Genomic DNA, 26,886 nt, shown 5'->3' on the forward strand with positions numbered 1-26,886 from the left:
GGAAGCCAAGAGACAGAGGTCCTGACTGTGCCTAATTTGAACATCTGGATCCAACTGTGCCTGAAATAGATTTCACCTCTGCATACTACAGTTACGTAAGCCAATGAATTCTTTTTGCTTGAGTTTAGTTTCTGTCACTTGCAACCAAAAGCCTTGTGACTAAAACAGAGTCAATTCTCATTTTATTATTTTTTCATTATATATGACCAGATATATCATCATAATCACACTGGTGTAAACAAGTTGTGGTCAGACAGTGATACTCTTATTGAAGCCTTGGAACATGCACCCCCTCAGGGTAGATAAAAAAGAACTTGGAAATGCTTGAATTCTCAACAGCTACTCAGAGACCACCTACCTAGCTGGCTCCCTTGTAGAGTGTGAAATCTTTAAAGGGGGCTGTGAAGTCCTTTGCCTAAGCCCTTGCTCCCCCAAGGGGCAGCCTTCACACCAAGAAGGCACCACGCCCATGTAGACATCTCAGTGTCCTTGGCAGCAGGTCTGTTGTGTGGAGGCTGTTCTTGCACACCAGGCCAGCACGTGGCTCATGCTCTTAAGTGATCATGATAGAGTGATTAACACAGAGTGGCCACCACCAGTGATTATTTTCTTTCTGGGCTGGGTGGCATATTGACCAACAGCGGTCAGAGAAACTCTGCAAAGTCTCGACTCTAGTGGACTCAGGACATAATAGTGGTTCTCAAACTCTAGCACACATCTGAACTACGTGGGAGGTGAGGGGGCGACTTGTCATAACACAGATTGCTGAGCCTCACCACCAGAGTTTCTGATTTAGCAGATCTGGGTGGGGCCCAAGAATTTGCATTTCGCACAAGTTCCTGGGTGATGCTGGTGCTGCTTGTCTGGGGACCATACACTGAAAATCACTGATTTAGAAGACTGCTGGAGAATTGGATGAACGCTCCTCAGAGGAGGAAAAATTATCCAGTGCTTGGTTTTTCTGCTTCCCTGAAGCCTTCACTTCAACACAGACCCCCTGTCATCTCCACTGTGGGTTCCAAAGACTTGGAAAAGTACAGGAGTGAAAATGTAAATCTACATGAAAAATGATATGCCATACCAACTTCATGCCTGTGGGCATAGAACTGGAAATGTTGCAGAAGGCCTGCATGTCTATCACACTGTCACAGCAGCCCCCAGGTGCGATTATCTCTGTTTTACAGAGAAAGAAATGGAGGTACCAGGCACTGTGACTGTTGTCTAAAGAGAAGACAGATATTGGAGGTAATGTTTTTTTTGGTCATGAAAATTATCAAATGTACACAAAAGTAGAGAAAATAGTGTAATGAATCCCCCAATGCCTCAACTTTGGCAATGACTGGTTCTCAACCTTGAGTGTTCAGCAGAATCACCGGGGAGACTTGTCAAAACAGAGATTGCCTGAGTATCTCCACATTCTAGAATTATCAAGACTGCCACACTGACGACAGTCTTCTAATGACAGGACAGCACTGGCATCCACTAATCTCACAGAGGTAGGTTTTTTATGTTATCTCCAAAGGAAGTTACAAGTTTGGCTACAGGGACACTCTGCTCAAAGGGAATACTGATACCATATCTCATTGTGGTAGCCGTGTTTGGCCTGTCTTCACTTTAAAAATAACCCAGAGACGGGCAACATAGTTTGTCACTTGATAACGTATACTCACCTTGTGTGCCAGCAAATCCACTCATAGGTATTTACCCCAGAGAAATGAGAGCTTATGTCCACCAAAAAATATTACCGGAATGTTCACCACAGCTTTATGTATCAGGTACAACAGCATGAATCTCAAATGCCTTAAGTGAAAGTAATCAGACACAAATGAGAATATTCTGTATTTTTTCAAGTATATCAAGTCTAAGAACAGACGAAACTAATCCACAGCGATAGAAAGGACAATATTGTGGTTGCCTGAGGCTTGGGGAAAAGAGGGTGCGGTGAGGGAAGGTAGATTGGAAAGGAGCAGGAGGGACCTTTTAGGGGGCATTGGCAGGTTCTATTTGTTGATCTGGGGGGGTGGTTACACAGGTGTACACCTACAGAAAAATTAATGGAGCTGAACACGGAAGGTTTGGGCATTTTAGTGTAAGTTGTACTCTTAGCACACATCCGCAGCCACACCCACACAAAATCCCAGGAGGCTCAGACCCAGCTGCGGCCAGGCCTTGCCCACGACGGAACGGCCACGGCCCACGGCGCCCGTTCCCCCCCTCCATCCAGCCCCACTGGCGCGCATCCCGGAGGGCAGGGACGGCCGCTACTCCCCGGAAAGCAAAGCGCCAGGCCGGCCCTTCCCGCCTGGGTCCGGCCGCAGCTAGATCGGCGGCTCCGCAAGGGGCAGGGGCCGCGTGCGCCCCGCCCTCCCCGCCGCCCGCCCGGGGGCCCGGCCCCGCCCCGGCCCCGCCCCCGGCCCAGCCCTCCTTATCTGGCCCCTCGGCCGCGGCCGGGGGGGGGCAGGCGGCCGGCGGGCTGGGGCCGCGCGATGTCGCAGGGAGCGGGGCTCGTCCGCACCACGTGCAGCAGCGGCAGCGCCCCGGGACCCGGGGCGGCCGCGAGCCCCTCGGAGAGGCTGCTGGACCCCGTGTACCCCCGCACGCACGCGGCCCTGCTGAAAGTGGCGCAGATGGTAAGAGGGGCGCGGGGCCGGAGTCCCACGGAGTGGCCCGGCAGGGAAGGGGTCCGGGGAGGTGACGCGCCAGGCGGCTGGAGCCGGGCGGAGCCCTCGGAGCATCGCGCCGTGGGCGGGGGACCGCGGCGCAAAGTCAAGTTGGAGGAAGCTTCCTTTCGGAAAGTTGTGTGCGCGGCCCTCGGCCCTTGCTCCCGGGGCCCCAGGGTCCCAAGTCTTCCCAGCCGCCCCTCTGCGGGGCCCGAGCGCCTTCTGACAGAAAGCACAGGCAGAAGTTCCTTTTCGTCTTCCTTCCTCTTCCGTGCGCCGCGCCGCCTCGAACCCGAGCCGAGCCGGGGGTGCGAGCGTCGCCCGGGCGGCGGCGCCGAGGCCGCGAGCCCGCCCCCTCCCCGCCCGCCGCCGCCTCCTTCCTCCCTGCTCAGGGCGCTGCTTCGCCCGAGGGCGGGGCCCGAAGGTCTCGCGTTCCGTGGCGGGGAAAAAGAATTGAGACCCTTGGGGCAGCGCCCTGGACCCCTGCCCTCTGGGCTTCCAAGGGAGGGCCCGGGGCTCAGGGGCCGCTAGGAGGCAGATGGTCAAGGGGAAGGTCTGTTTTGAGGAGCCGGTACTTATTTGGGGGAGCGGGAGTCGCCAGAATGAGGGTCACCTGTGGAGCCAGGCAGGATGAAGGTCTGGGCGCTGAGTGTGACCGGCGCGGCGCAGGGGCCTTCCGCCGGGACAGACGCTGCGTGGCCTCTTCACGTGTTCCCCACTCTTTTCTTTTCTCTCTTCCCGTTTTTTCCTTCTCTAAACAATTTTAATCCCTTTCCCGTTTGTTCGATGTGTTTTGAAACTAGGTTGGGCTGTTTGTGACTCTCCCCTCATTGTAATGTTTGCCGCAAGAACGGTGGAAGGGGGAGTGGTGGTTTTGAAGAGGGATGTGGAGAAAGGGATGGGGGAATAGGAACGAGGTTACAGCCCCGGAAGCTGGGGCCTGGTAAGGTGGGCCAGCCCCCGGGGGCTGGACACAGGGTGCGAGCTGCCCCTGCATCCACAGCAACTGTTATTCTGCTGTGTGGAGAGGGGCTCTCATTTCCTGCTTGGGCCAGATCTGAAGGGAAGGGGGACCAAGTTCCCTTTTCTCTAAGAAGGGTGTCTAGATGGACCAAACATTAGGAAGTAGAGGCATATTAGCTACTACTAACAAAAATAAAAATGTGCTGAGCAGCGTTGGCTTTGAGCGAGGCATTTTTTGGATCATGCTCAGATTGCTGATTAGCCAAATTGAGAGGCCCAGCCTATCTCCCCAACCTTAAAAGATAGGTGGGGGTGAGACAGGCCCTACCTGATCATTGGAAGACATATCATGGGTCGAATGATGAGTTTAGTGGCCAAAGATGGGGATCAGAAGCCTCCACCTGGCTGCATGAGTTTGATGCACAAAGGTAATGAGGATGAGTAGGCTCCGTGTTGCGCCTTGAGTTTGGTGGACAAAGGCTGTGGAGAAGAGAAACCTCCATTTCATTTTAAGCTCCTCAACTAGTCTCTTGCCTGTCGCCCTGGGGCCAGGTTGCAGGTGACAGCGATTGGGCCTGTTGTCCGAGAAGAGAACAAGTTGGAGAATTGCTTCTCTTGTGTGCCCCTCCTAAAACCATGCCTGGGAGGTTCTCACACCTTCTTCCTTCCCTGAGGACCTCCCTGTGGCTGCAGCCTGGTTTGAGCAGATCCCCTGGGGGTGAAGTTGCCCTCGAAGGGTGGTCATATTATGATAGACTATTTAGGACTGTTTCTTTGGGCCTCTTGTCTGACTCCTGCCCATTCTCCTCCTGCTCCTCTCTCCTGGGGCACCTGCAGGGCACTTGATGTTCACTTGTCTTCTTTGCTGGAAAACACTTGAGTAGCCAAGTTTTAACACCAGGGAAGGACAGAAACAGCTAAAATGGTGCCACCCTTTGGGCACTCTATCTATGGGTCTCGTGTTTTGACCGTTGATGTCTCTCTTGCATACTGAACAGGCTGACCCTTCTGTCCTAGACTTCCTGTAAAGTGTTTCCATCATGGTCTGATCAACGGTCCTGTCAACATATTACCTTAAGAAATTGCAAAGGCCGTTCCCTTGGAGAACAGCTTCCTTTCTTTGCTTTGGGCCTGTCTTGGGTCCACCACTACCAGAAAATGAGAAGCTGAGGAAATAGGAAGAAAGTGAGTTTCTAAGTGAATGTTGGACTTGGCGTGTCATCCTAACAAATTCTTATAATCCTGTGGCCACAGTGGCTTAGTTTCTTTGGTCTTCCTCTTTAGAGTAGAGGCACAGTCACAGTTGTTGGCCCTGAGGGACTGGTTTTTTTGTTGTTGTTCATAGCTATATTTTTTGAGCCCTACTATTGTTCTTGACAATGTGCTAGTAATTACATACTATATACCAAGTACATGTCATTAAATGTTTTTAAGAATCCAGTGAAGTAACTTGTTTGGCAAATGAGGAAACTAGCTGAAAGGTTGAGCTACTCAAGTCACACGGCTGTCACCCACAGAGGTGGAGCCAACCCAGGCCTGACTGGCCTCATCCCCAGCAGACTCACACAGTTGTCGATTATTAATAGATCTAGGGCAATCAGTGCCACAGTGAGACACCACTTCACACCCAGCAGGGTGGTGACGATAAAAAAGACATAACAAGCAGCAAGAACGTGGAGGATGTGAAGAAATCAGAACCCTCATGCACTGCTGGGGGGAATGTAAAATGGTGCAACCACTTTGGCAGCAGTCTGGCAGTCACTCAAACTGTGAAACATAGAGTGGCCATGTGATCCAATAATGCTACTCCTAAGTGTACAAAAGCTTGTACATGAAGAGTCATAGCAGCATTATTCGTAATAGCCAAAAAATGGAAACAACCCAAATGTCCAGAAACTGATGAATGGATAAAGAAAATGTGGTATATCCATAAAATGAAATATTATTCAGCAGAAAAAGGAGTGAAGTACTGACACCTACTATGACATGGATGAACCTTGAAAACATTATGCTAAGTGAAAGATGCTAGACATGAAAGACCACACATTATATGCTTCCACTTACGTGAAATGTCCAAAACAGGCAAATTTATAGAGACAGGAAGTAGTTAGTGGTTGCTTAGGGCTGGGGGATTTGGGAGCAATGGGGAGTGGCTGCTAATCGGTAGAAATCATTGTAAAGGCTGTTCCCTTTGTTTTGGGGACGATAAAAATGTTCTAAGGGGCTGGCCCCGTGGCTTAGCGGTTGGGTGCGCGCGCTCTGCTACTGGCGGCCCGGGGTTCGGAGGCCGGGCGCGCACCGACGCACCGCTTCTCTGGCCACGCTGAGGCCGTGTCCCACATGCAGCAACTAGAAGGATGTGCAACTATGACATACAACTATCTAGTGGGCTTTGGGGGGAAAAAAAAGGAGGAGGGTTGGCAATAGATGTTAGCTCAGAGCCGGTCTTCCTCAGCAAAAAGAGGAGGATTAGCATGGATGTTAGCTCAGGGCTGATCTTGCTCACAAAAACAAAAATAAATAAATAAGTAAAATTGATTGGGGTGATGGTTGCACAACTCTGTGAATATACTAAAAACTGTTGAATTGTACACTTTAAATGTGTGAATTGTATCTCAATAAAGGCATTAAAAAGAAATACATCTAGGGAAGAGTTTTAGGGGGAAGGACTGGAGATACTTGGCATGAAGCCACTGGGTGTGGGAGGGAAATCTCTTGATGTCCCCCACCCCATGTCCACTACTAGAGGAAGGAATGTCCACCTGTGAGCCTCACAGTCTGAGCTGAAGAGCCAGGTCTCCTGGCATCATCTGGGTGGCCGAGGGGCCTGAGCTGGAAGGGATGCCCTTGCGTGTGGCCTCACCAACACCCCTTATCAGTTCGTTTGTTCAGGACTTGGGAGTGCCACGCTCATCTCCATTTCTGCAGAAACAGACTGCTGTGACGAAGCCCTTGCCCTCAAGAAGTCTGCGGTTCTGCTAAGGAGACAGACAAGTACCAAAACTGTCTGGTCGGGGAGATGAAAGCTCTGATGGTTGCCCACATTAGTGAGGAAGGACAGAGGGCAGACGAAGGTGACATTTGAATTGAACCTTGAGAGATGAGTCCGGGTTTGTCAGGTTGGGAGTGCCCCATTTCTCTCTCGAATGCTGTTATTCAGTAGGTTTAAGTTGGAGATAAATGATATGTTGCGGGGTGGGGGGGTGGAGAGGAAGAAGATATAGCAAGACTTGAGCTGGTATTTGGGCAGTTCTTAACCTTCCCTCCCCTGGCATTTAGAAAGAGGCTTCATCTCATTTATTGAGCATCTGCTGTGTTTGTAACTCTGCAAGGTGTGTGGAATACAGCAGGTAACAAGACAGACCTTGTCTGCCTGTGCAGAAACACAGAGACTGTGACATTTGCAGAACCATAATATGGAAGGAGAATCAGAATGTAGTTTCACAAGCAGCAAAGATGGAAACCTAAATGTCTTCTAGAAGCTTCATTTATTTATTCAGCAAATGTTTGCACACCTGCTGTTTGCTAAGGCACTGTGAAAAGAAGAGTAAACAAGACAGATCAGCCCCTGTCCTCCTTATACTCTTATAGGGAAAATAAACATTAATCAAGTGATTATAAATATAAAACTATAAACTGGGACAAAAGCTATGAAAGAGAGGTACTCAGAATCGTAGAGAATTAAGTAGGGGGTGTGACCTGTCCGGGAAGTGAGGAAGGGCTTCTCTAAGGAAGGGGTTCTCTGAGGAAAGGATGTTTGAAGGATGAGGGAACAGCATTACCAGAACGAGGAAGAGCACAGACAATGGCTGAGTCTGGAGGAAGGAGTATTGCTGTGCTTGGAGGGGAGGGAACAAGGATGGGAGTGTCGTGGGTGAGACTGGAGAAATACGCATGGACTAGACCCCCTAGGCCTGCCAGATCATGGTGAGGGTATGGTTCTTATTCTAAGAATATCAGGGAAGCATCATGTCAATATCAACCCCCCATTGAAGTGGTGGTTCTCAACCAGGGCTGTACCGCCCCCTAGGGGTTATTTTGGAATTTTATGGAAACTCTTTTTTGGTTGTCACAGGGATTAGGATCATATGTATACATTTTATTTATTTCAAGATAGTGATGAGGGCAGTGCAGATACTTAATATCCTAAAGAGAGGTTTTGTGTGAAATGAAATTGGAGACCTGGGCAGTTATGGGCTTCACTTTGGGAATTCACAGCCCAGTTCCCAAATGGAATTAGACTGTAGGGGATCTCAGCCTCTGGTATAGCTGCGGATAGACCTATGAGTGGAGAATGACCCAGCATAACCCAGAACGGTCCACCTCTCTATGTTCTGTTTAGACCGGCACAGCAGGGGAGCACCAGTGTGGTTCCCAAATGCAGTCTGCACACTCCTGTCCTGTTTGCTGGAGAGTTAAGGGCAGCAAAGAACTTCACTGCCAAGACTCTCTGACCCCAACCCTGTCCTGATCCAAGAACAAGAAACTACTTTCCATCAATGACCAAACAAATCAAAATGAAAATAATAAAATGTGACAGTTTATGGGCTTTATTCCCGATCACAGAAGTAATATTTGTTCCTCGTAGAAACTTTGGGAAACACAGAGAAGAAAATAGACTCTCCCACCCACCTCTCCCCTGAGGTTAATAGTTAAAGTAAAATTTTTTATTTCATAGTAGACATCTATAATTTGGGTTTTTTAACAAAATTAGGGTAATATACTGTACATATTTTGTAAAATACTTCTTTTGTTTAATATATGATGAATGTTTTTTCATGTCACTTAATGTTGGATGTACCATGGTCTGTGTGACCAGCACCTCCCCTTTATTGTGGCTCAGGGAGCTTCCAGTTCTGCCCAAGTACAAGCAAGGCTGTGATGAACTTCCTTGTAGAGAAGTCCTGGTGTACAAATCCGTAAATACTTCCTCAGGATAAATGGCAGTGACCTTTTACAGAGAGAGAAATGAAGTGCTTCTTGCCCTTCTGAGCATGGAGCATAGTGGCATTAAACAATTGTCTAGACTTTTTAACATCTAGAAATTAATGAGTGTCCCTTTATCATCCAGAAATTTCTTCTTTTTTTTTTTTTAAGGTAGATCCTTTATTTTTATCTATTTATTTTTTTTTGTGAGGAAGATCAGCCGTGAGCTAACATCCTTGCCAATCCTCCTCTTTTTGCTGAGGAAGACTGGCCGTGGGCTAACATCTGTGCCCATCTTCTTCCACTTGATATGGGACGCTGCCACAGCATGGCCGGACAAGCGGTGCGTCAGTGCGCGCCCGGGATCTGAACCCGGGCTGCCAGCAGCAGAGCGCATGCACTTAACCGCTACACCACGGGGCCGGCCCCCCATCCAGAAATTTTAGGGAACCAAATGTGATAGTAATAATATTTTAAGTTGTAACTGTATTTTTGGTATCTGATGGTTTGGAAAAGAAACAGTGACATTGACAGGCTAGAAAATTCCGTAATGCCTTTAATGCACTTGTAGTTAAGTACTGGCAACAGCACCTGCCTTCATTTGAAGACTGAGAGTACCACGCAGGTGTGAGACCTTATTTTTTTCAGGCTGCAGAGCATGTGGATTTCTTAACCTCTGGAAAGAACTTCCCTCCAGGCTACCCCAAATCACCACCTGCCCCCCAGAGTGAGAACCACTGGCCAGCGGAGATGCTACTGATGAAAACACGAGCTGAAGGGTCCACCAGGCTGTGGGGCCAGGGGAGCATGGATGTGTGTGTGTGTGGTCCCATGTAAGTATGCAGGATCCCACAGGGTTTCTGGCCTCACAGTGGGTCCTGGAGACCCTCCAGGGTCACCATGTGCCTCACTTGGGGGACCCCCTGTGTGGGTCAGTGTATTTATTTAAATTCTGAGTCAGGAAAGGCCCATTCTCTGCTCCTTTCCTCCCAGCCCCTCCTCCCCGACTCTCATTTGGCGCTTCCTGCTTAACACCACTGGACATCCATCTGTTTCCTCCCTGCTGCCATCTGCCCAGGCATGCTGCCCGGGGAAGCCTCCCTCTGACCTGCCGCCCGCCACATGCTCGCTTCTTTGTTACTGGTTTGGCTCAGTGGTTCCCTCACCCACTGCTCACTCCCTGGCATTCCTCACTGGGGTCCTTAGCAACTCCTGGCATCAGCGGCCTGGCTCAGAGCCTAGTGCTGGCTGCTGGTTGCACGGAGGCCTCGGGTCTTCCTGAGGGAAAAGGAGGATGGGCTGGACTCTCCTCACCACGGCCCCATCTCACGCTCCCTGGCGGAAATCATTAACAGAGATGCTTCTCAGCCTCCTGCAGAGAAAGCATTTCACCTGGTTTGTGTTTTAATCAGCGATGGCAGTGAGATGGCTTTCTTTTCCGGGGGCAGCCACACTTTTTTTTTTCTTACTTTAGATAGGTAGAAGGATAGATTGATAGAAAAAGAGAGAAATTGTCTATAAAGTGGTTTCCACGTGTTAATTACAGAAAGGATTGCTGTGAAACTTAAGAGAAAAGCGGTATTATCATTTTTTTTTCTGTTTTTTTTTTTTTTTTGATGTGGGAGATTGGCTCTGAGCTAACATCTGTGCCAGTCTTCCTCTATTTTGTATACGGGACGCCACCACAGCATGGCTTGATGAGTAGTGTGTAAGTCCGTGCCCAGGATCTGAACCCGGGAACTCCAGGCTTCAGAAGCAGAGAGCACAAACTTAACCACTGCACCACCAGGCCGGCCCCTCATCCTCATTTTTAATGATGGAGCAAATAAAGTTTCTTCAGAGGGAGTGGGAAGGGGGAAAAAAGGAGAAATTAATTAAATGCTTTCAGGTACAGAGTAAATTGGAACCTTCTGGAAAGCAGAGAGAATGACTAAATATAGTATGACCTCAATATATTTTTATTCACTTTTTCCTCTGGTTTTCTTTATTCCCCTAAGAAGGCAGCAGCAACACTAATATTGTTCATGAAGTTTTTTTAAAACTTTTCCTCTCAAATGATGAAGGTGGTACATAACTAATAATAATAATAGCATCTATCACTCACTGAGCCCCTGTTAGATGTCAGCCATTGGGCGAGGCATTTTACCTGTTACCTCATTTAATCCTTATGGTAAGTAGGTCCTATCATTATCTGCACTTTATAGATGAGGAAGCTGAGGCTCAGAGAGATTAGGTGACTTACCCAAAGTCACCAAGGCCATAAGTAGTGAAGCTGACTTTTGGACCAGGCAGTTTGAGTCCAGATCTTGAGCTCATAAAAGGACAATTTGGGGTCATTTCTTTTTCATTATCAATGCACCAGTGAGTATTTCCCCATGTCATTAAACTTTGTTTGAAAATGATGTTGCGATAACTGCATACGAGTCCTTATTTGGTTGTACCATAGTTTATCCTTTTGGCCCCTTGTTGGTGGGCAGGCTGCAGCAGATCTAAAAGGAAGTGCTATGAGATATGACAGCAGGTGCTAGTGACAGTTTCACCCTTTGCCAGAGATGAAATCCGCCGGAGTGGGGAAAACCCCTCCCTGGGTATTGAACAGTGTGTGTAGCATTTTCACACGTCGCCCACAGGGCTGCTGGAAGACTTAAGAACAAACGATTAGTGTTATCCTCATTTTTAAGTCGTGAACTCCTCCAAATCAGAGAACTCAGAACCCGTGATTATGTTACATCATATGCCAAGGTGAAGGGATGCTGCAGGTGTAGTAAGTCCCAAATCAACTGATTCTCAGTTAATCAAAAGGAGATTGTCTCCAGGTGGGCCTGACTTAATCAGGTGAAAGTCTTTAAAAGAGGTACTGGGTCCTGCCGAAGGGGAGAGATTCTCCTGGGGGCTCTGAAGAAGTGAACTGTCTTTTTGGGAGAAGGTCTGGCAGAGGGCCACGTGGCAAGCATCTGTGGGCTGTGTCTAGAGGCTGAGAGCAGCCCTCAGCTGACAGCCAGCAATAAAATGGGGACTTCAGTCCTACAGCTGCAAGGACTGAATTCCACCAACAGCCATGTGAGCTTGGAAGAGGACGCCAAGCCTCAAATGAAACCCCAGCCTGGCCAACGTCTCAGCCTGGCCAACGTCTCGACTGTAGTCTTGTGAGACCCTGAGCAGAGGACTCTTGGCTGAGCTCCTGACCGGGAGAAACGGTGAGATGATAAATGAATGCTGTTTTAAGCTACTTAGTTTGTGGTAATTTGTTCTGCAGCAGTAGATAAGTCATATACCCATAGACACCCTGTACCCTGCGTCAGATCTGGTGTTCTCATGACTGTTCCTTAGCAAGGAAAGACAGGGCAACAGCAGTGCAGGGGGCAGAAGGTGCAGTGGCCATTTTTATAATAACAATTATATAATTGTTATATGGACTGTGGTCAGATGTCATTGAATTCCTGTGGAGTAAATCTGTTGAGTTCTTGCCCTGGGCACTGTGCTGAACGCTTTATATGAAGAACTCACTCATCATTACAGCACTCCTAAGAGGTATGTAGTATTCCCATTTTACAGATGAGGAAACTGGTGTGGAGTTTAAATACCTCATCTGTAGCTACTAGGCTTGTAAGCACTGCCTCCATCCCCCAGCTGTCCCTCTCTCCTCCGTGGTCTCTTCCCAGAGCCTTTTTTTTTTTTTTTCCCAGCTGAGGAAGATTCGCCCTGAGCTAACATCTGTTGCCAGTCTTCCTCTTTTTGTATGTGACCCGCTGCCACAGCATGGCCACTAACAGATGAGTGGTGTAGGTCTGCACCCCGGAACTGAACCTGGGCCGCTGAAGCAGAGCACACCGAACTTAACCATTAGGCCACCAGGTCTAGTGCCCAGAGCCATTCTAAAAAAATAAAAATCCTGATCCAAACAGTAACTATGGTTGTACAATTGTTAAAATGGTGTTTACTTTTTTTTGAATAGATAACATTCACAGGATCTAGAATTTCAAAGTACAAAAAGCCCCTCAATTTCCACTTTCCTTCCTTAGAGGCTACTAGTGATACCAGTTTCTTGAATATCCTTTGAGTTATTTTGTGCTTCTATGTGTGTATGTGTGTGTGTGTGTGTGTCTGTGTGTGTCTACTCTCCTACCCCAGATGGGAGCATATTTCTACTTAGAATAGTTGGACTTTCATTACTTAACTTTCCATCTTGGAGATAATTCCATATCTGTTCAGAGTATTCTCATTGTCCTCGTCCTCTTTTTTTTTTTTTTTTAAAAGGGCAAGGTTTATTTTATTTATTTTTTCCCCCAAAGCCCCAGTAGAAAGTTGTATGTCATAGCTGCACATCCTTCTAGCTGCTGCCTGTGGGACGCGGCCTCAGCATGGCCGGAGAAGCGATGTGTCGGTGCGCGCCCGGGATCTGAACCCGGGCCGCCAGCAGCAGAGCGCGCGCACTTAACTGCCAAGCCACGGGGCCAGCCCCAGTCCTCGTTCGTTCTCTTTAATGGCTGCATTGTGTTGCAGAGAATGGATTTGCCATGATTTATTTAACCAGTCCCCGACTGACAGGCATTTAGGCTATTTCCCATCTTTTATCTCATAGTGCTGTAGTGGATACCCTTGTACATATCATGGTTTTGTGTGTGTACAAGAATATCAGAAGGAGAAATTCCTAGAAGTAGAATTCCTGGGCTAAACGTTGCATGCTCTTGGAAATTTTTTCATCTGTCCTGTACCTCAGATTCTCAAACATCATCTTGTGATCTTCTCCCAGAGAGTTTCAGAGGTCTTCCAAGTCTGCTGTCATTGACAAAGACTCGACTGAGTGTTCAGACAGTGTTCCGAGTTCCACTGCACCAGTATCCTACGTATCTTTAAGATATTAAGAACCTGAAAAGTCTAGGGAACAAGAAGACCTGCATGACCATTTTTCTTAGAATTTCCCAACATCCATCTCAGAAAGTGTTGAATTTAGCTTCCCTAGAAGCAGAGCTAGAGATGGGGATTCTTGTGCAACTGGTCCCTTGACCAGGCAAGGGTACGAGAAGGAGTTAGACAACGATGGGTTTCAGATGTCTAGCCTTAGCCTGATCTTGCAGGGAGCTCTGGAAGGTGAGGTGCAGCACGGAGATTCACCTGGTTTTCTTTTGGTTTTTTTTGGTGAGGAAGATGAGCCCTGAGCTAACATCTGCTGCCAGTCCTCCTCTTTTTGCTGAAGAAGATTGGCCCTGGGCTAACATCCATGCCCATCTTCCTCTACTTTACATGTGGGACGCCCGCCGCAGCATGACTTGATAAGCAGTGTGTTGGTCCACGCCCGAACCAGCGAACCCCGGGCCGCCAAAGTGGAGCACACGAATGTAATCACTATGCCGCTGGGCCAGCCCCGAGCTTCACCTGTTTTGAGGCAACAGAGCTGGACTTTTGTACCCTTCCTTGGCTACAGATTAGGGAGGGGAGTAGATAAATTCCCAGGGACCTCTGAGCAGACAGCTGCAGCCATCCAAGGGAAATCTTTAGCAGCAAGTTGCAGGTAGGAGGAGTTAGCGGCAGCTCCCCCTGCAGGAGCTGGGGGATGATGCACTGACGTGGTTGAAGGGAGCCCAGTTGAGCAGGGCACCAATGGAATAAATGGCTGCTTGTGTTCCTTGGAATTGGAATTGCTTGCCGTCTGTCTGATCTCTGCTGAGGCGCTAAGCTGACGCACTCTGGGAACATACAAACCTGACTGCAGCCTCCTTCCATCTGCAAAATTGGCTTATCGGTATACTTGCCAAGGCGCCCCCTGGATCTGCAATGCCAGGCAGCTGCCTGACAGCCCACACAAGACTTTTGATGTTACTTTTTGCTGTCCACTTAAACAGTCATGGTATTTTTCTCAACTCCTATTTGAAACAAGGGGAGAGGAAAACAAATCAGTGTTTACTGAATGAAAAATAAAATCAATAAGGAGCAAAATTATTTCTGTAACCTTTTATGGGAGAATTACAAGCAATGTCATGGTAATGTTAATAACTTGACCATATCTGTTTTAACTCCTTGGAAAGACCTAGGACGGTAACCACAGAAAACGTTTCCTAGAGAACAGGTATTTGATTTCAGAGATGAACACATACTGTTGCGAGTTTCATTTGGAAAAGGTACAAGAGGCAGCACTGACCGTTGTATTGATAAAGTGACATTGGTTTTACAAGGGTTCCTCAAGTGTCACCATTTTTTTTTTTGTGAGGAAGATCGGCCCTGAGCTAACATCTGCCAATCCTCCTCTTTTTGCTGAGGAAGGCTGGCCCTGGGCTAACATCCACGCCCATCTTCCTTTACTTTATATGGGACGCCGCCACAGCATGGCTTGACAAGTGGTGCGTCGGTGCGCGTCCGGGATCCCAACCGGCAAACCCCGGGCCGCAGCAGCGGAGTGCGCGCACTTAACTGCTTGCGCCACCGGGCCGGCCCCAAGTGTCACCATTACTGAGCAGTGTATCCTGTTTACTGGCTGCTGCTTTGGGCAGAGGAAAAACTCGGCAGCATAACCTGCATCCCCTGGTCCTGATGGGGGTCTTCTTGCTGACAGTAAGTCTACTTCACAGTTTGTGGTGACATCAATCCTGTATTTAGAGATGTGATCACTACTTCAACATATAGTTGTTTTAGTGTGGTTTAGGGGTGAAAATTGCTTTCCAGATGTGGGTTGAATGGTGGCGCCCCAAAAAATATATATCCACATCCTAATCCTGGCAACTTGTGAATGTTACCTTGTTTGGAACAAGGGTCTTTCTAGATGTATTTAAGTTAAGAGTTTTGAAATGATTATCTGGATTATCTGAGAGGGACCTAAATCCAATGGCAAGTATTTTTGTAAGAGACACACAGAGGAGGAGAAGGTGGTGGTGACGTGAGGATGTGACAGAGACTTCAGTGATGTGGCCAAGAGCCCTGGAATGCCAGGGCAGCCACCGGAAGCTGGAAGAAGGCAGGAACCGATTCTCCCTAGAGTCTCCAGAGAGAGCGCAGTCCTACAGATGCCTTGATTTCAGCCCAGTGGTACTGATTTCAGACTTCCACAGGAACCAATTAAGACTTTCCACTGCAGTCAGATTCTGAAAATCTTCACCAGAGTAGACTGTGGGCATTTAATAGCTTTTCCTTTTGGAAGCACTTTGCTCATTTCCAGGAATGAAGTTTTAGCGAGATGATGGCCCCCCTCTGCCACTCTGGAAGGCAATTACATCTGAATCTTCTTTATTTTAGTACATCTTTTTCCTTAGTAGCTTCTTCAAAGAGAGAAGCGGTCTTTGAATTTCTGCTGAGAAAAGCAGAACCATCAAAACAGAGCAAATGAAGAGAAGATCAGTGAGTCATTCTCAGATGGCAGAGTGGAGGCAAGAGATGAAAAGTATGTTCCAAAGAAGTGCTCCTTCTGGCCTTCCACAGGCATTGAATGAAGTGTCCCCAACTCCCGCAAACCATTAGATTGCCAAATAAATCTTAACAGCATTCTAGAAGAATCCTTAAAGATAAGATACTACAGCTCAAAAAATATGTATTATGGTGGTCAAGTTAGCCTTGCTTAATCTACTGCTTGTGAAATAGTTGCTCTTTTTTAAAATGTTTGTAGAAGTGCCTGATGATTTAAGTCTCTAAATTATATATGCTTTTGTAATTTTTTATTTATAAATAATTCCAGATCTACAGAAACTTTGCAGGAACAGTACAAAGAACTCGCTATATACCCTTCCCGCAGGTTTTCCAGTTGTTAACATTTTACCACATTTGTTAAATCATTTTCCATTTATATACATGTTGTTATTTTTTTCTCTGAACCCTCTGAGAGTAAGTTGCAGACATGATGCCATTTTGTCCGGCAGTACTTCACTGTGCATTTCCTAAGAAGGACCTTCTCTTACAAAACCGCAGTACAGTTAGCTAAATGAGGAAACTAACGACACCAGGGCTGTTATCTAATCTACCAGCCTTATTCAGATTTCACAAGTTGACCCACTAATGTCCTTTTTCTGGTCTAGGATCCCATCCCGGATCACGTGTTGCATTCAGTTTTATGTCTCTTTAATCCCCTTCAATCTGGAACAGTCTTTCTTGTCTTTCATGATCTTGACATTTGTGAAGAATCTAGGACAGGGCACCCCATCATTGGATATTAACGTCGTTTGGGAGAGACCCTCTGATTCTCAGCGTTTTGTAGCTACAGTGGAGGCAAAAGAAAAAGAAAGAAAAGAAAACGTGTTTGGATGCTGGCGTAACTTACCTCAATTTTAGTGCTTTTGTTTTCATTACAGTCCCTTGTGCAAACTTCCTATCTGAAGTTAATAGTTATTGTTTCAAGTTGAGCTTAACTGCATGTCCTGTTTAAAAAAAAAAAAAAAAGATTTAGCTCAAATGTCCCATCCTTAGGACAATGGCTAAAATTTATTGAGGGCTCATCACCTACCAAGTCCTGTTCTGTGGACTTGACAGGAATCACCTCATTTAATCCTCACAGCAGCCCTAGCAGTTAGGTACTCTTTATTTTTTCATGTTTTTTGCCGTGCACCTGGATTCATGGTAATTATGCAGTCAGATGTTGCCATATGGGAGTTCAACTTGATGGCAGAGATATTTAGCTGTTCACCAAAAACTCGTGCTCCCTCTTTCACAGTGAGGCTTATTTCGGGTTGACAGCTGTGGAGACACAGACATTTCTTTGTAGTTAAGTGTGGCCAGGCAGCTAGTTCTCACCAGTGGAGTGAGAGTGGAAGTGATTTTTGTGACTTTCTGTCTGAGGCTTTTAAGAGGCAGGATTTTCTACTCTTTCCTTTTCTGTCAGCTATGTGCAGAGAACTCTGAGGCCCTATTTTTCATATTTAAAGTTAAGGGAACAGACAAACCTGGGTCTGGAGATGGCTGCCTTCCCCACTGGACCACTCCCTGTCTGCCTCTGAAGGGCCTCCTCGACCCCCTTCTAGAGTAGTGTCCCTAATTCCACCCTAACCCTCATCACCCTATCCTGTTGTCCAGTCTGATTTCTTCAGAGCACTTCTCTAGCCGAAATCCCCTCATTCGCTTCTTCACTACTCGATGGTGGTGAGTCCACTCCACCAGGATCTGAACTGCAGAGGGGCAGGCCCTTTCTGTCTGGGTCACCACAGGGCGCCTGGTTCCTGAGGTGGTGCCTGGAATATAGAAAGCACTCATCTTTTTTTTTTATTCAAATGAATGAATGAAAGTACGTTTTCTTTGCCAAAGCCTCTGCAATAGCAGTCCTTTCAAAAAAGTCAGACAGATGAAGAGCTTGAGAGTCTTGGATCTTCCTCAGAAGACACAATGCTGTGTTGAGAGGCGCCTGCTGAGGGCAGGGTGGGGTCTGGCTGTGGGAAGGGCCCCTCTGCCAGACCCAGAATGTGCCGGGGGGCCCCGGGCACAGAAATTCAGGCCCTCGGGCCAGGAAGCTGGGAGTCTCTGGGCAGAGGGAGGAGAGGCTGAGAGGAGATGTAGGTGGGAACCCCAGTAAGGAGAGGCTGGGGTGCCCATCCCAGAGTTTCTAATAAAGATACAGTTTCCGCACGGGCTGCCAGTGTGATGGCACCTTTCTTTTTTATTTAGTTGAATTGACAGGTTTCCACTGACTCACACAGTCAAAACAGCAGGTTCCTACGCCAAAGCAAACAGAGACAAGCCGAGGGATGAGAGAAGTGTCTGTCGGTTTGTCAAGCTGTCAGGACAGGGTTCCTAATTTAAAGCAACATAGGAAACTCTAAATAGTGGCATTACTGTGTTGGATTAAAGACTAAAAGAATCGAATGCCAGACGTGGCCGGCTCACTTTCGGATTTCTATTTTTGGCTCGAGTGCTGACTCTTTGGTGTGTCCTAGTCATGGCCCTTTTCCTGGCAGAGGCTCCACTTCAAGTCACTTTGTCAGATATTTATTTAGTGCCCACTCTGTCCCAGCCCTGTGCCAGCTGCTGGGGATATAGTGGTGAACAAGGCAGAAAGTCTGGACACTAAACAGGTGTCATATTTCATCACCTCTAAGGCAGTTGTTTTAGGCACTGCTAAGAAAGAAAGAAAATGTTAATTGTATGATGACACAAATCTCTCTTATTGTTTAGAATTTTTATTTTATGCTCATTGAAAGAATTTTTTGAGACTTAATTACTTGGAGATTTTATATATTCTTTTTTTTTTTAATTTTTATTTTAAAAAAATTTTTTATTTATTTATTTTTTTCCCCCAAAGCCCCAGTAGATAGCTGTATGTCACAGTTGCACATCCTTCTAGTTGCTGTATGTGGGACGTGGCCTCAGCATGGCCGGAGAAACAGTGCGTCGGTGCGCGCCCAGGATCCGAACCCGGGCCGCCAGTAGCGGATTGTGCGCACTTAACCGCTAAGCCACGGGGCCAGCCCACTGCCATCTAGTTTTGTAAATAAAGTTTTATTGGAACATGTCCAAACCCGTGAATTTATGTATTGCATATTGCTGCATTTGCTCTACAATGGCAGCGTTGAGTAGTTGTGGTAGACATTATGGCCCTCAAGCCATAATGTATTTACTGTATGGTGCTTTACAAAAAAGTTTGCCAACCCTTGTTTTACAGTGTGTAGGAGAGCTTTCTTCTCACTAGGGTTATTTTCTTTAAGATAAAGTCTGAAAGATAGAATTATTCACTCATAGGATATATATGTTATTTTGTTGATTTGAAAATAATTTCTAATTTACAGCATGAATATGGTCCATATAGACTGTGACATGTCATGAGAAGAAATGAATGAACCAGTTCATTGACCATTATAAGATTACAATAATTAAAAGCTATTATTAAGGCAACTTTGGCCCATTTTATTTGTACTCAGAGTTTACTAGTTTACATCTTCATTATAACCTCTTACTAGCACACAGTTCATTCATGGTGTTTTTCATCATTGTTAATTGTATTAGTGTAACGCTAGCTGCTGTAACAAATAAACCTTCAAATTTCAGTGGTTTAACACAATAGCCTTTCCCTCACCTTGTTCCCTGGCTAGGCACCACTTCTCAGCTATAGCTCCATACTTTAGAAGGAGGAGCACAGATTTTGGTATTACTTAGCCATCTCTGCTACAATTACTATTTTTTTATTTTAAATTATTTTTAAAATAGATAATATATATTATAATCAAAATATAAAATATAATATATAATGTATTCAATATTTAGTATATATTATATATGTTATATATTCACATGGTTCAGTTCAAAATTCACAAAGTCTAAAAAGGATAAACTGGGAAAAGTTTCCCTACAGCTCTGTTCAGCTGCCACCCTTCCCTGGTGGCAACATTGTCTCCATGGTTTGAGTATACTCCCTGTTCTGTACCTTGCTTTTTAAAGTTTTTATTATGGGAAATTTTCAACGTAACCATATTGAGAATGTTATAATGACCCATACCCATCACCCAGCTAAAACAGTTATCAACACATGGCCAATCTTGTGTCATCCATGTCTCCCATCCACCCCATGGATTATTTTGAAGCAAATCCTAGACTCCATATTTCAGGATGCATTCTTTTTAATAATGAGCATTTATATTACTATTGTCACAACTTAAAAAGCTAACAATAATTCCTTAACATCATCAAATATCCAGTCTGTTCAGGTTTCGCCAGAGGGGTGTGTGTGTGTGTGTGTGTGTCTTGTTTTAAACAACTGGTTGGTTTAAATCAGGATCCAAATAAAAACCACACGTATTTCATTCATGTGTCTCTCAAGTCTCTTTTAATCTTTGGATTCCTACCCTGTCTTCGTTTTCTTTTCAGTTTATTTCTTGAATAAATCTGGTCATCCATTCCTATGGTTCATTCCCGCTGAGTAGATGTGTCGGAGTGCATCCCTGTGGTGTCGAGAGTTCTCCACTCCCCTCTATTTCCTGCAAATTGGCAATTAGATCTAGAGGTTCATCAGCTTCAGATTTGTTTGTTTGTTGCAAGACCACTTCATGGGTGGTTATGTATTTCCATCAGGAGATAGGTGATGTCTGGTTATCTGTATTTTCATGAGGTTAAGATTGATCAGTGGGCTCAGGTGTTATTAGCCTGATCCCTCCATTATAAAGTGCACACCTTGCTTTTTTGATGGTTTTCACCTTGCTATTTTCATTTAACAGTATATATTTGAAGTCATATGATGGGGTTCTGTAACTCAATTATTTATGTGCTTCTTTCCTCACTTAATATCTGCCCTTTAACTGCTATGGGGGCTGGGAACGTGTTTCAGAGTCTATTTCCGGGGAGCTCCCCACCCCATCCTACAGGCCGACCAGTCTAAGCTTTCTTGGTGCAATTTTCGTTCTTAACTTTGCATTGACTTTGAAAGTTTGCACCTTCTTTATTGCCCTTCATAGTGATAATTCAACACTGCATTCATAGCTCGCTCCTATTTGGTGCAAATCTCTACTCTTCCCTTCATCTTTGACGTTTCTTACTAAGGCTCCCTTTATTGCCTTCTTGCTTTAGGAAGAGGTAAAGTACAGACTACTAAGATGATAAATATTCAAATTGCACAGACCATCTGTCTGTGAACAGATGTCCACTGTAAGTCAATGTCAATCTCCATTCCTCAGGGCAAAGGGGAAAAGTGAAGAAGAATAAGGCTGACGGAGTGATGGCTTCTATTTAGTGTCTAATTCACATACAGAAAGAGACTCCTTCCAAAAAATTCAGCTAAGGAAGAGGAAATGGGGGCCGGCCCCGTGGCTTGGCGGTTGAGTGCGCGTGCTCCGCTGCTGGTGGCCCGGGCTCGCATCCGGGGCGTGCACCGACGCACTGCTTCTCCGGCCATGCTGGGGCCGCGTCCCACATACAGCAACTGGATGGATGTGCAACTGTGACATGCAGCTATCTGCTGGGGCTTTGGGGGAAAAAATAAATAAATAAAATCTTTAAAAAAAAAAAAAAAAAAAGAAATGGTAACTCAAAAATGTGATGGGGGGACCGGCCCTGTGGCTTAGCAGTTAAGTGTGCGCGCTCCGCTACTGGCGGCCCAGGTTTGGAACCCAGGCACGCACCGACGCACCGCTTGTCCGGCCATGCTGAGGCGGCGTCCCACATACAGCAACTAGAAGGATGTGCAACTGTGACATACAACTATCTACTGGGGCTTTGGGGAGAAAAAGGGGAAAAAAAAAGGAGGAGGATTGGCAATAGATGTTAGCTTGGGGCCGGTCTTCATCAGCAAAAAGAGGAGGATTGGCATGGATGTTAGCTCAGGTCTGATCTTCCTCAAAAAAATAAAAATAAAAAAGAGAATGTGATGACACAGGGCCTGCAGATTATTTACTATAATAGAATTATTCCAGGGACCCCATGAGGGTTCTATTTTGCATTTAGTACATGTAGAATTGGTAAAACATTCCAGACACGGTGCTTAGTGCTTTCCAGGTACTATCTCAGATGAGATAACCCTCTAAGTGGGGCGCTATTTGTCGTCTCCACTTTCTAGATGGGAAAACTGAGACTCTGGGAGGTTATGTAGCTTTTCCAGGTCACACAGCTAGTAAGAGAATGGGGAATCCCACTGCTTGAGTGAGATCTTGGATAAGTCACCTAACTTCTCTGTGCCTTAGTTTGCTCATCTGTGAAGTGGGGTTGATGATATTACCTGGTCTTGAGGGTTACTGTGCAGATCCTACATGGAGTACTGGAGCTCTAAGTAAATGTTAGTTATTACCCTGTTACTTCCTTTCAGCGTCCTGGTGAGATCTTTAATCTTGAATCCTTTCCCCAGAAATCAACTGAATCTGTTCTTAATATGCATAATAGTCACATTTCCTACAAGGTCTTCATCCTCTTTTCCCTTTGCATATCCCCATCTTATTTCTACAAGTCTGCACTGGTCCTTTTTTTTTTGTTGTTGTTGTTGTTGTTGTTTTTAATTTTTATTTATTTATTTTTCCCCCAAAGCCCCAGTAGATAGCTGTATGTCATAGCTGCACATCCTTCTAGTTGGTGTATGTGGGACGCGGCCTCAGCATGGCCGGAGAAGCGGTGCCTCGGTGCACCCCTGGGATCTGAACCCCGGGCCGCCAGCAGCGGAGCGCGCGCACTTAACCGCTAAGCCAAGGGGCCGGCCCGTGCACTGGTCCTTTTGATGGAACGTTAGATTGGCACAGGTCAGCGTCTGAATGAGAAGAGAACCCACCTTCCTTCAGGGTATTGCAGAGGTTTTATTTTGCATTTAGCGATCAGATGTAGAGCACATAATACGTGCCAGGCTCATATTTTTGACCTAGAAGAAAGGCATTGAGGTGATGAAGAAAGAACATCAGGTTGGCTCTTGCCCCTGCTGCCCATCAGCTAAGTGACCCTGAGTGAATCATGGCCCCTTTCTTGGTCTCAGATTTCTGTCCTGTGAAGTAAGAGGAAAATTTTCAAGATCACTGTTCTTCCAGTCGTTATATATATGCACGTATATACTGGGTCAGAATATGAATTGCTGGGCAAGTTCAAAAAAGCCTGAGCACTGGTGCAGAGGAGCCGAGAGAGTCGCGGGCTGTGCCGTTCCTACATCAGGGGTGTTTCTGGAAGGTTTTTCTGTTGGTGTCAAGAAATCCCAGGGCAGGGCCAGCCCGGTGGCTTGGCGGTTAGGTGCGCGGCTCCGCTACTGGCCGCCAGGTTCGGATCCCGGGCGCGCACCGAGGCACCACTTGTCCGGCCATGCTGAGGCCGCGTCCCACATACAGCAACTAGAAGGATGTGCAACTATGACATACAACTATCTACTGGGGCTTTGGGGGGAGAAAAAGGAGGAGGATTGGCAATAGATGTTAGCAATAGAAGATGTCTTCCTCAGCAACAAGAGGAGGATTAGCACGGATGTTACCTCAGGGCTGATCTTCCTCACAAAAAAAAAATAAAAAAAAGAAATCCCAGGGCAGAAAAAGTCAGAGTTCTGAAGAACCCTGTGGAAATGCCATAGTGAGGTTTTTACAAAGCGTAGTGAGGGCTGGGGCCTCTCATCTCCACAGCCTCCCACTCTCTGGTTTGGCCGTATCATCAGACCATCTCTCTGCAAATGTCTTTGTTTTTTTGTTTTTTTTTTTTTTTAGTTTTGAGGGGTTTTTAGGTTTTTTTTTTGGTAATAGCTTTGTTGAGATATAATTCACATACTATACAGTTTATCCGTTTAAAGTGTACAATTCATTGGTTTTTAGTGTATTCACAGAATATGTGCCACCATCACCACAATCAATTCCAGGACTTTTAGAACAGTTATGTGTATTTTGACAAATGCATAGAATCGTGTATCCATCACCACAGTGAGATACAGAACAGCCCAATTACCCCAAAGTTCCCTTGTGCTGTCCCTTTTAGTCAATCCTCTTTTCACTTTGTAACCCCTTTGCCTTTACTTATAAATTTTAGAGTCCTCTTGTCAATATCTCCCCAGAAAGCCTGCTGAGATTTGACTGGGATTGTGTTGAACCTGTATATCCATCTGGGGAAAATTGGATGTTAACAATATTGCATCTTCTAATCCATTTATTTAGGTCTTCTTTGATTTCTTACATCAGTATTTTGTAGTTTTCCGCATACTCTAAAGTTAGATTTATGCCTAATAAGTATTTCCGTTTTTTTGCCACTACTATAAATAGTCCTGTTTGTTTCTAATACGGTCATGTGCCACATAACGACGTTTCAGTCGATGATGGATTGCATATACGATGGTGGTCCCATAAAATTAGTACCGTATAGCCTAGATGTGTAGTAGGCTATGTATACCATCTAGGTTTATGTAAGTACACTCTGTGATGTTCACACAACAACAAATTTCTCAGAATGTATCTCCACCATTAAGCAACACGTGACTGTATGCAATTTCATTTGTTTTTGCTAATATGTAGAAATACAGTTGATTTTTATATATTGATCTTGCAACCTGTGACATTGCTAAAGTCATTTTTTAGTTCTAGGATCTTTTTCTGTAGATTCTTTGGGATTTTCTACATAGGTAATCATGTTGTCTACAAATAAAGAAGTTTTGTTTCTTCCTTTTCAATCTATATACCTTTTATTTTTTTTTCTTACCTTATTGCAACTCCCAGCAGTATGTTGAATAAGAGTGATGAGAGAGGACATCCTTTCCTTGTTCCCTGTCTTGAAGGGAAAGCATGAGGTCTCTCACCACTAAGTGTGATGTTAGCTGTGGATTTTTCTGTAGATGCCCTTTCTCAGGTTAAGGAAGTTCCCTGCTACCCTAGTTTCCTGAAAGTTTTTATCATGAGTGGATATTGAATTTTGTCAAATGCTTTTTATGTATCAATTGATAGGATATTTGGTTTTTCTTCTTTGGTCTGTTAATTTGGTACATACATTGATTTTTCAGATGTTGAACTAGCTGTGCGTTCCATGAATAAACTTTAGTTACTTGGTGTGCATTTATGTATTTTTATGTATTGTTGGATTCGATATGGTAATATTTTGTGGAGGGTTTCTGATAGCCTGGAAGGAGTTTATCCATAAACCTGCTAATGACCCAACCCACTTTCAGTCCTTCCCTTTGAGACATTCGCATACTCATAGTCTGTGTGGGTTATTCTAACTCCCTGTCTCTCTTTCCTCTTCCTGTGGTTGCTGTTCTTTTTGGCTTTATCTGTTTCTCACTTCTGCTCACACGTTAGAAAAGCATGAAGTTATGAAACTCAATTCAGAAACAGGATATACGAGGAAACATTTGAGTCCAGTAGCTCGATTCAAGTTGATTTGCTTCACATTATTGAGGTCCTACTGAATGCCCGGCCCCCATTCCTGCCCTTGGGAGGCAATGGTATTTGTGGTGGATTTGTCTGAGTGGTCCAGTTGCCCATTGGCAGGTGCATGAGAGGAGGCTTTGTTTAGGACATACCTTTTGTTCACGTCACGTTCACGTCCTCCCTGCTTCCTCCACAGGCATCCAGAGCAGGACAGAAGCAGGGCTGCTTTGTGGGGACTGAATGGCCCTCTTTGTCTCACCACCAGGTGGCTTTTGCAGCAGCAAGGAGGCCTCAGGGTGACCCTGCAGGCCAGGGGAGGGGAAATGTAGGGAGTGGCTGGGTTCCAGCCTCACCAAGTTATTTTTAATAAATGAAGGCCAAAGGGGATAGGGAACTTTCCGAAGGGAGGCCTTTGTTTTCAGCTGGCACTCAGATGACTCAAAAGTGAGAGAGTAAAGGAGAATGCAGACGCCAGAGGAGGGCCTACTCAACGCCTGCCTTCTGAAATGACTTCGATAAACCTGGGGGCACAGGTCACAGTAATCATGCTTTCGAACTGGGACAAGGTGGCTGGAGCAGGGAGGAAGAAAGGGGCGAGGTGTCCACGCCACAGCCCTGTGGTCTTGCCTGTCTAAGGGGGCGGTTCACCACAGCAGGCTTTCTGCCCCCTAGAAGCACAGGCAGCCAGAGAGCAGGCGGGAGAGGTTCTCTCTGGGGAGTTGTTCTCCAGAACTGGGCCAGAGAGCAGTGGAAGGGGACAGCTAATGGCCTGCAGAAGAGGTGAGGCCTGGCGCCTTTTTCTTTAATCCATGGGTTCATATGTGGAAGTGTTTGGACAGACGAAGTTGCCAGCTCATTTTGAATCAGTTGTCAGCAATTTGAGGAATCCGAGGCGGCTACCTCCCTACCGAGCTAGCAAGGGGAGTTTCCTGTTGGAACCCCGCCAGCTGCGTGGACCCTGTGATTGGAGGGGGGCCTGCTCCCCACATCACCATGCAGCCTGGATTCTCAGAGGCTCCCTTGGGACATCCATGCCACCTGCTGCCCTCCTCTGCCGCCCGTGTCCTCTGGTTGGTGCTCTGATTCTAGTCCTCAGTACCTTGCTAGGACTGACAAAGCCTCCTCCCAACTGACCACTGAGTCTCTTCTCTCCCATCTCCAGTCCACCTGCTACTAGATTAGTTTTCCAGAAGTACAGTTCTGCCTGTGTCTCTCCTCTGCTCAGTGACCTTCACTGGCTACTCCCTGCCCACCAGTAATGTCTACTTTCTCAGCCTGGAATCTGATGCCCCACTGCTCTCTGCCACCTTTGTTCCCATCACACCCCTTCATACACATGGGGGGTTTGCCTGACTCAGACAACTCACCTACTCCCAAATACTCCCTGTGCTTTTCCACCCCTATGCCTTCCCTTGCCATGTTCCTCTGGTGGAAGCCTCCATTTCGCCTTCTCTGTATATTCAATTCCTGCCTCCTACAGAGTCCACACAAGGGCCACATCTGCTCCTCACAGAGGACATGCCTGACCTCCCTCCTCTAAGCATGCTTCCTCACGAATTATACCTCCCTGACAGCATTTAGCCCCTGTTTTCTTTTAAGGTACTTATGTCTGGGTCTGAAGCTCCTTACCCTTTAGG

At 46.2% G+C, this 26,886-nt stretch overlaps 1 protein-coding gene across 2 annotated transcripts in view; it reads left to right on the forward strand.

The window, feature by feature from the left end:
• Positions 1–2,454: 2,454 nt before the first annotated feature.
• Positions 2,455–26,886, forward strand: part of CMTM7 (CKLF like MARVEL transmembrane domain containing 7) — a 52,238-nt gene continuing 27,806 nt past the window's right edge. For both annotated transcript variants that reach the window (XM_058554445.1, XM_058554438.1), the window contains exon 1: positions 2,455–2,630. In XM_058554445.1, coding sequence (XP_058410428.1) covers positions 2,487–2,630 — 144 coding nt within the window. In that variant the 5' untranslated portion in view covers positions 2,455–2,486. The remainder of the gene's footprint in view (positions 2,631–26,886) is intronic.

This window comes from Diceros bicornis, chromosome 2 (assembly GCF_020826845.1).
Source record: "Diceros bicornis minor isolate mBicDic1 chromosome 2, mDicBic1.mat.cur, whole genome shotgun sequence".
In the NCBI taxonomy this organism is placed as follows: domain Eukaryota; kingdom Metazoa; phylum Chordata; class Mammalia; order Perissodactyla; family Rhinocerotidae; genus Diceros; species Diceros bicornis.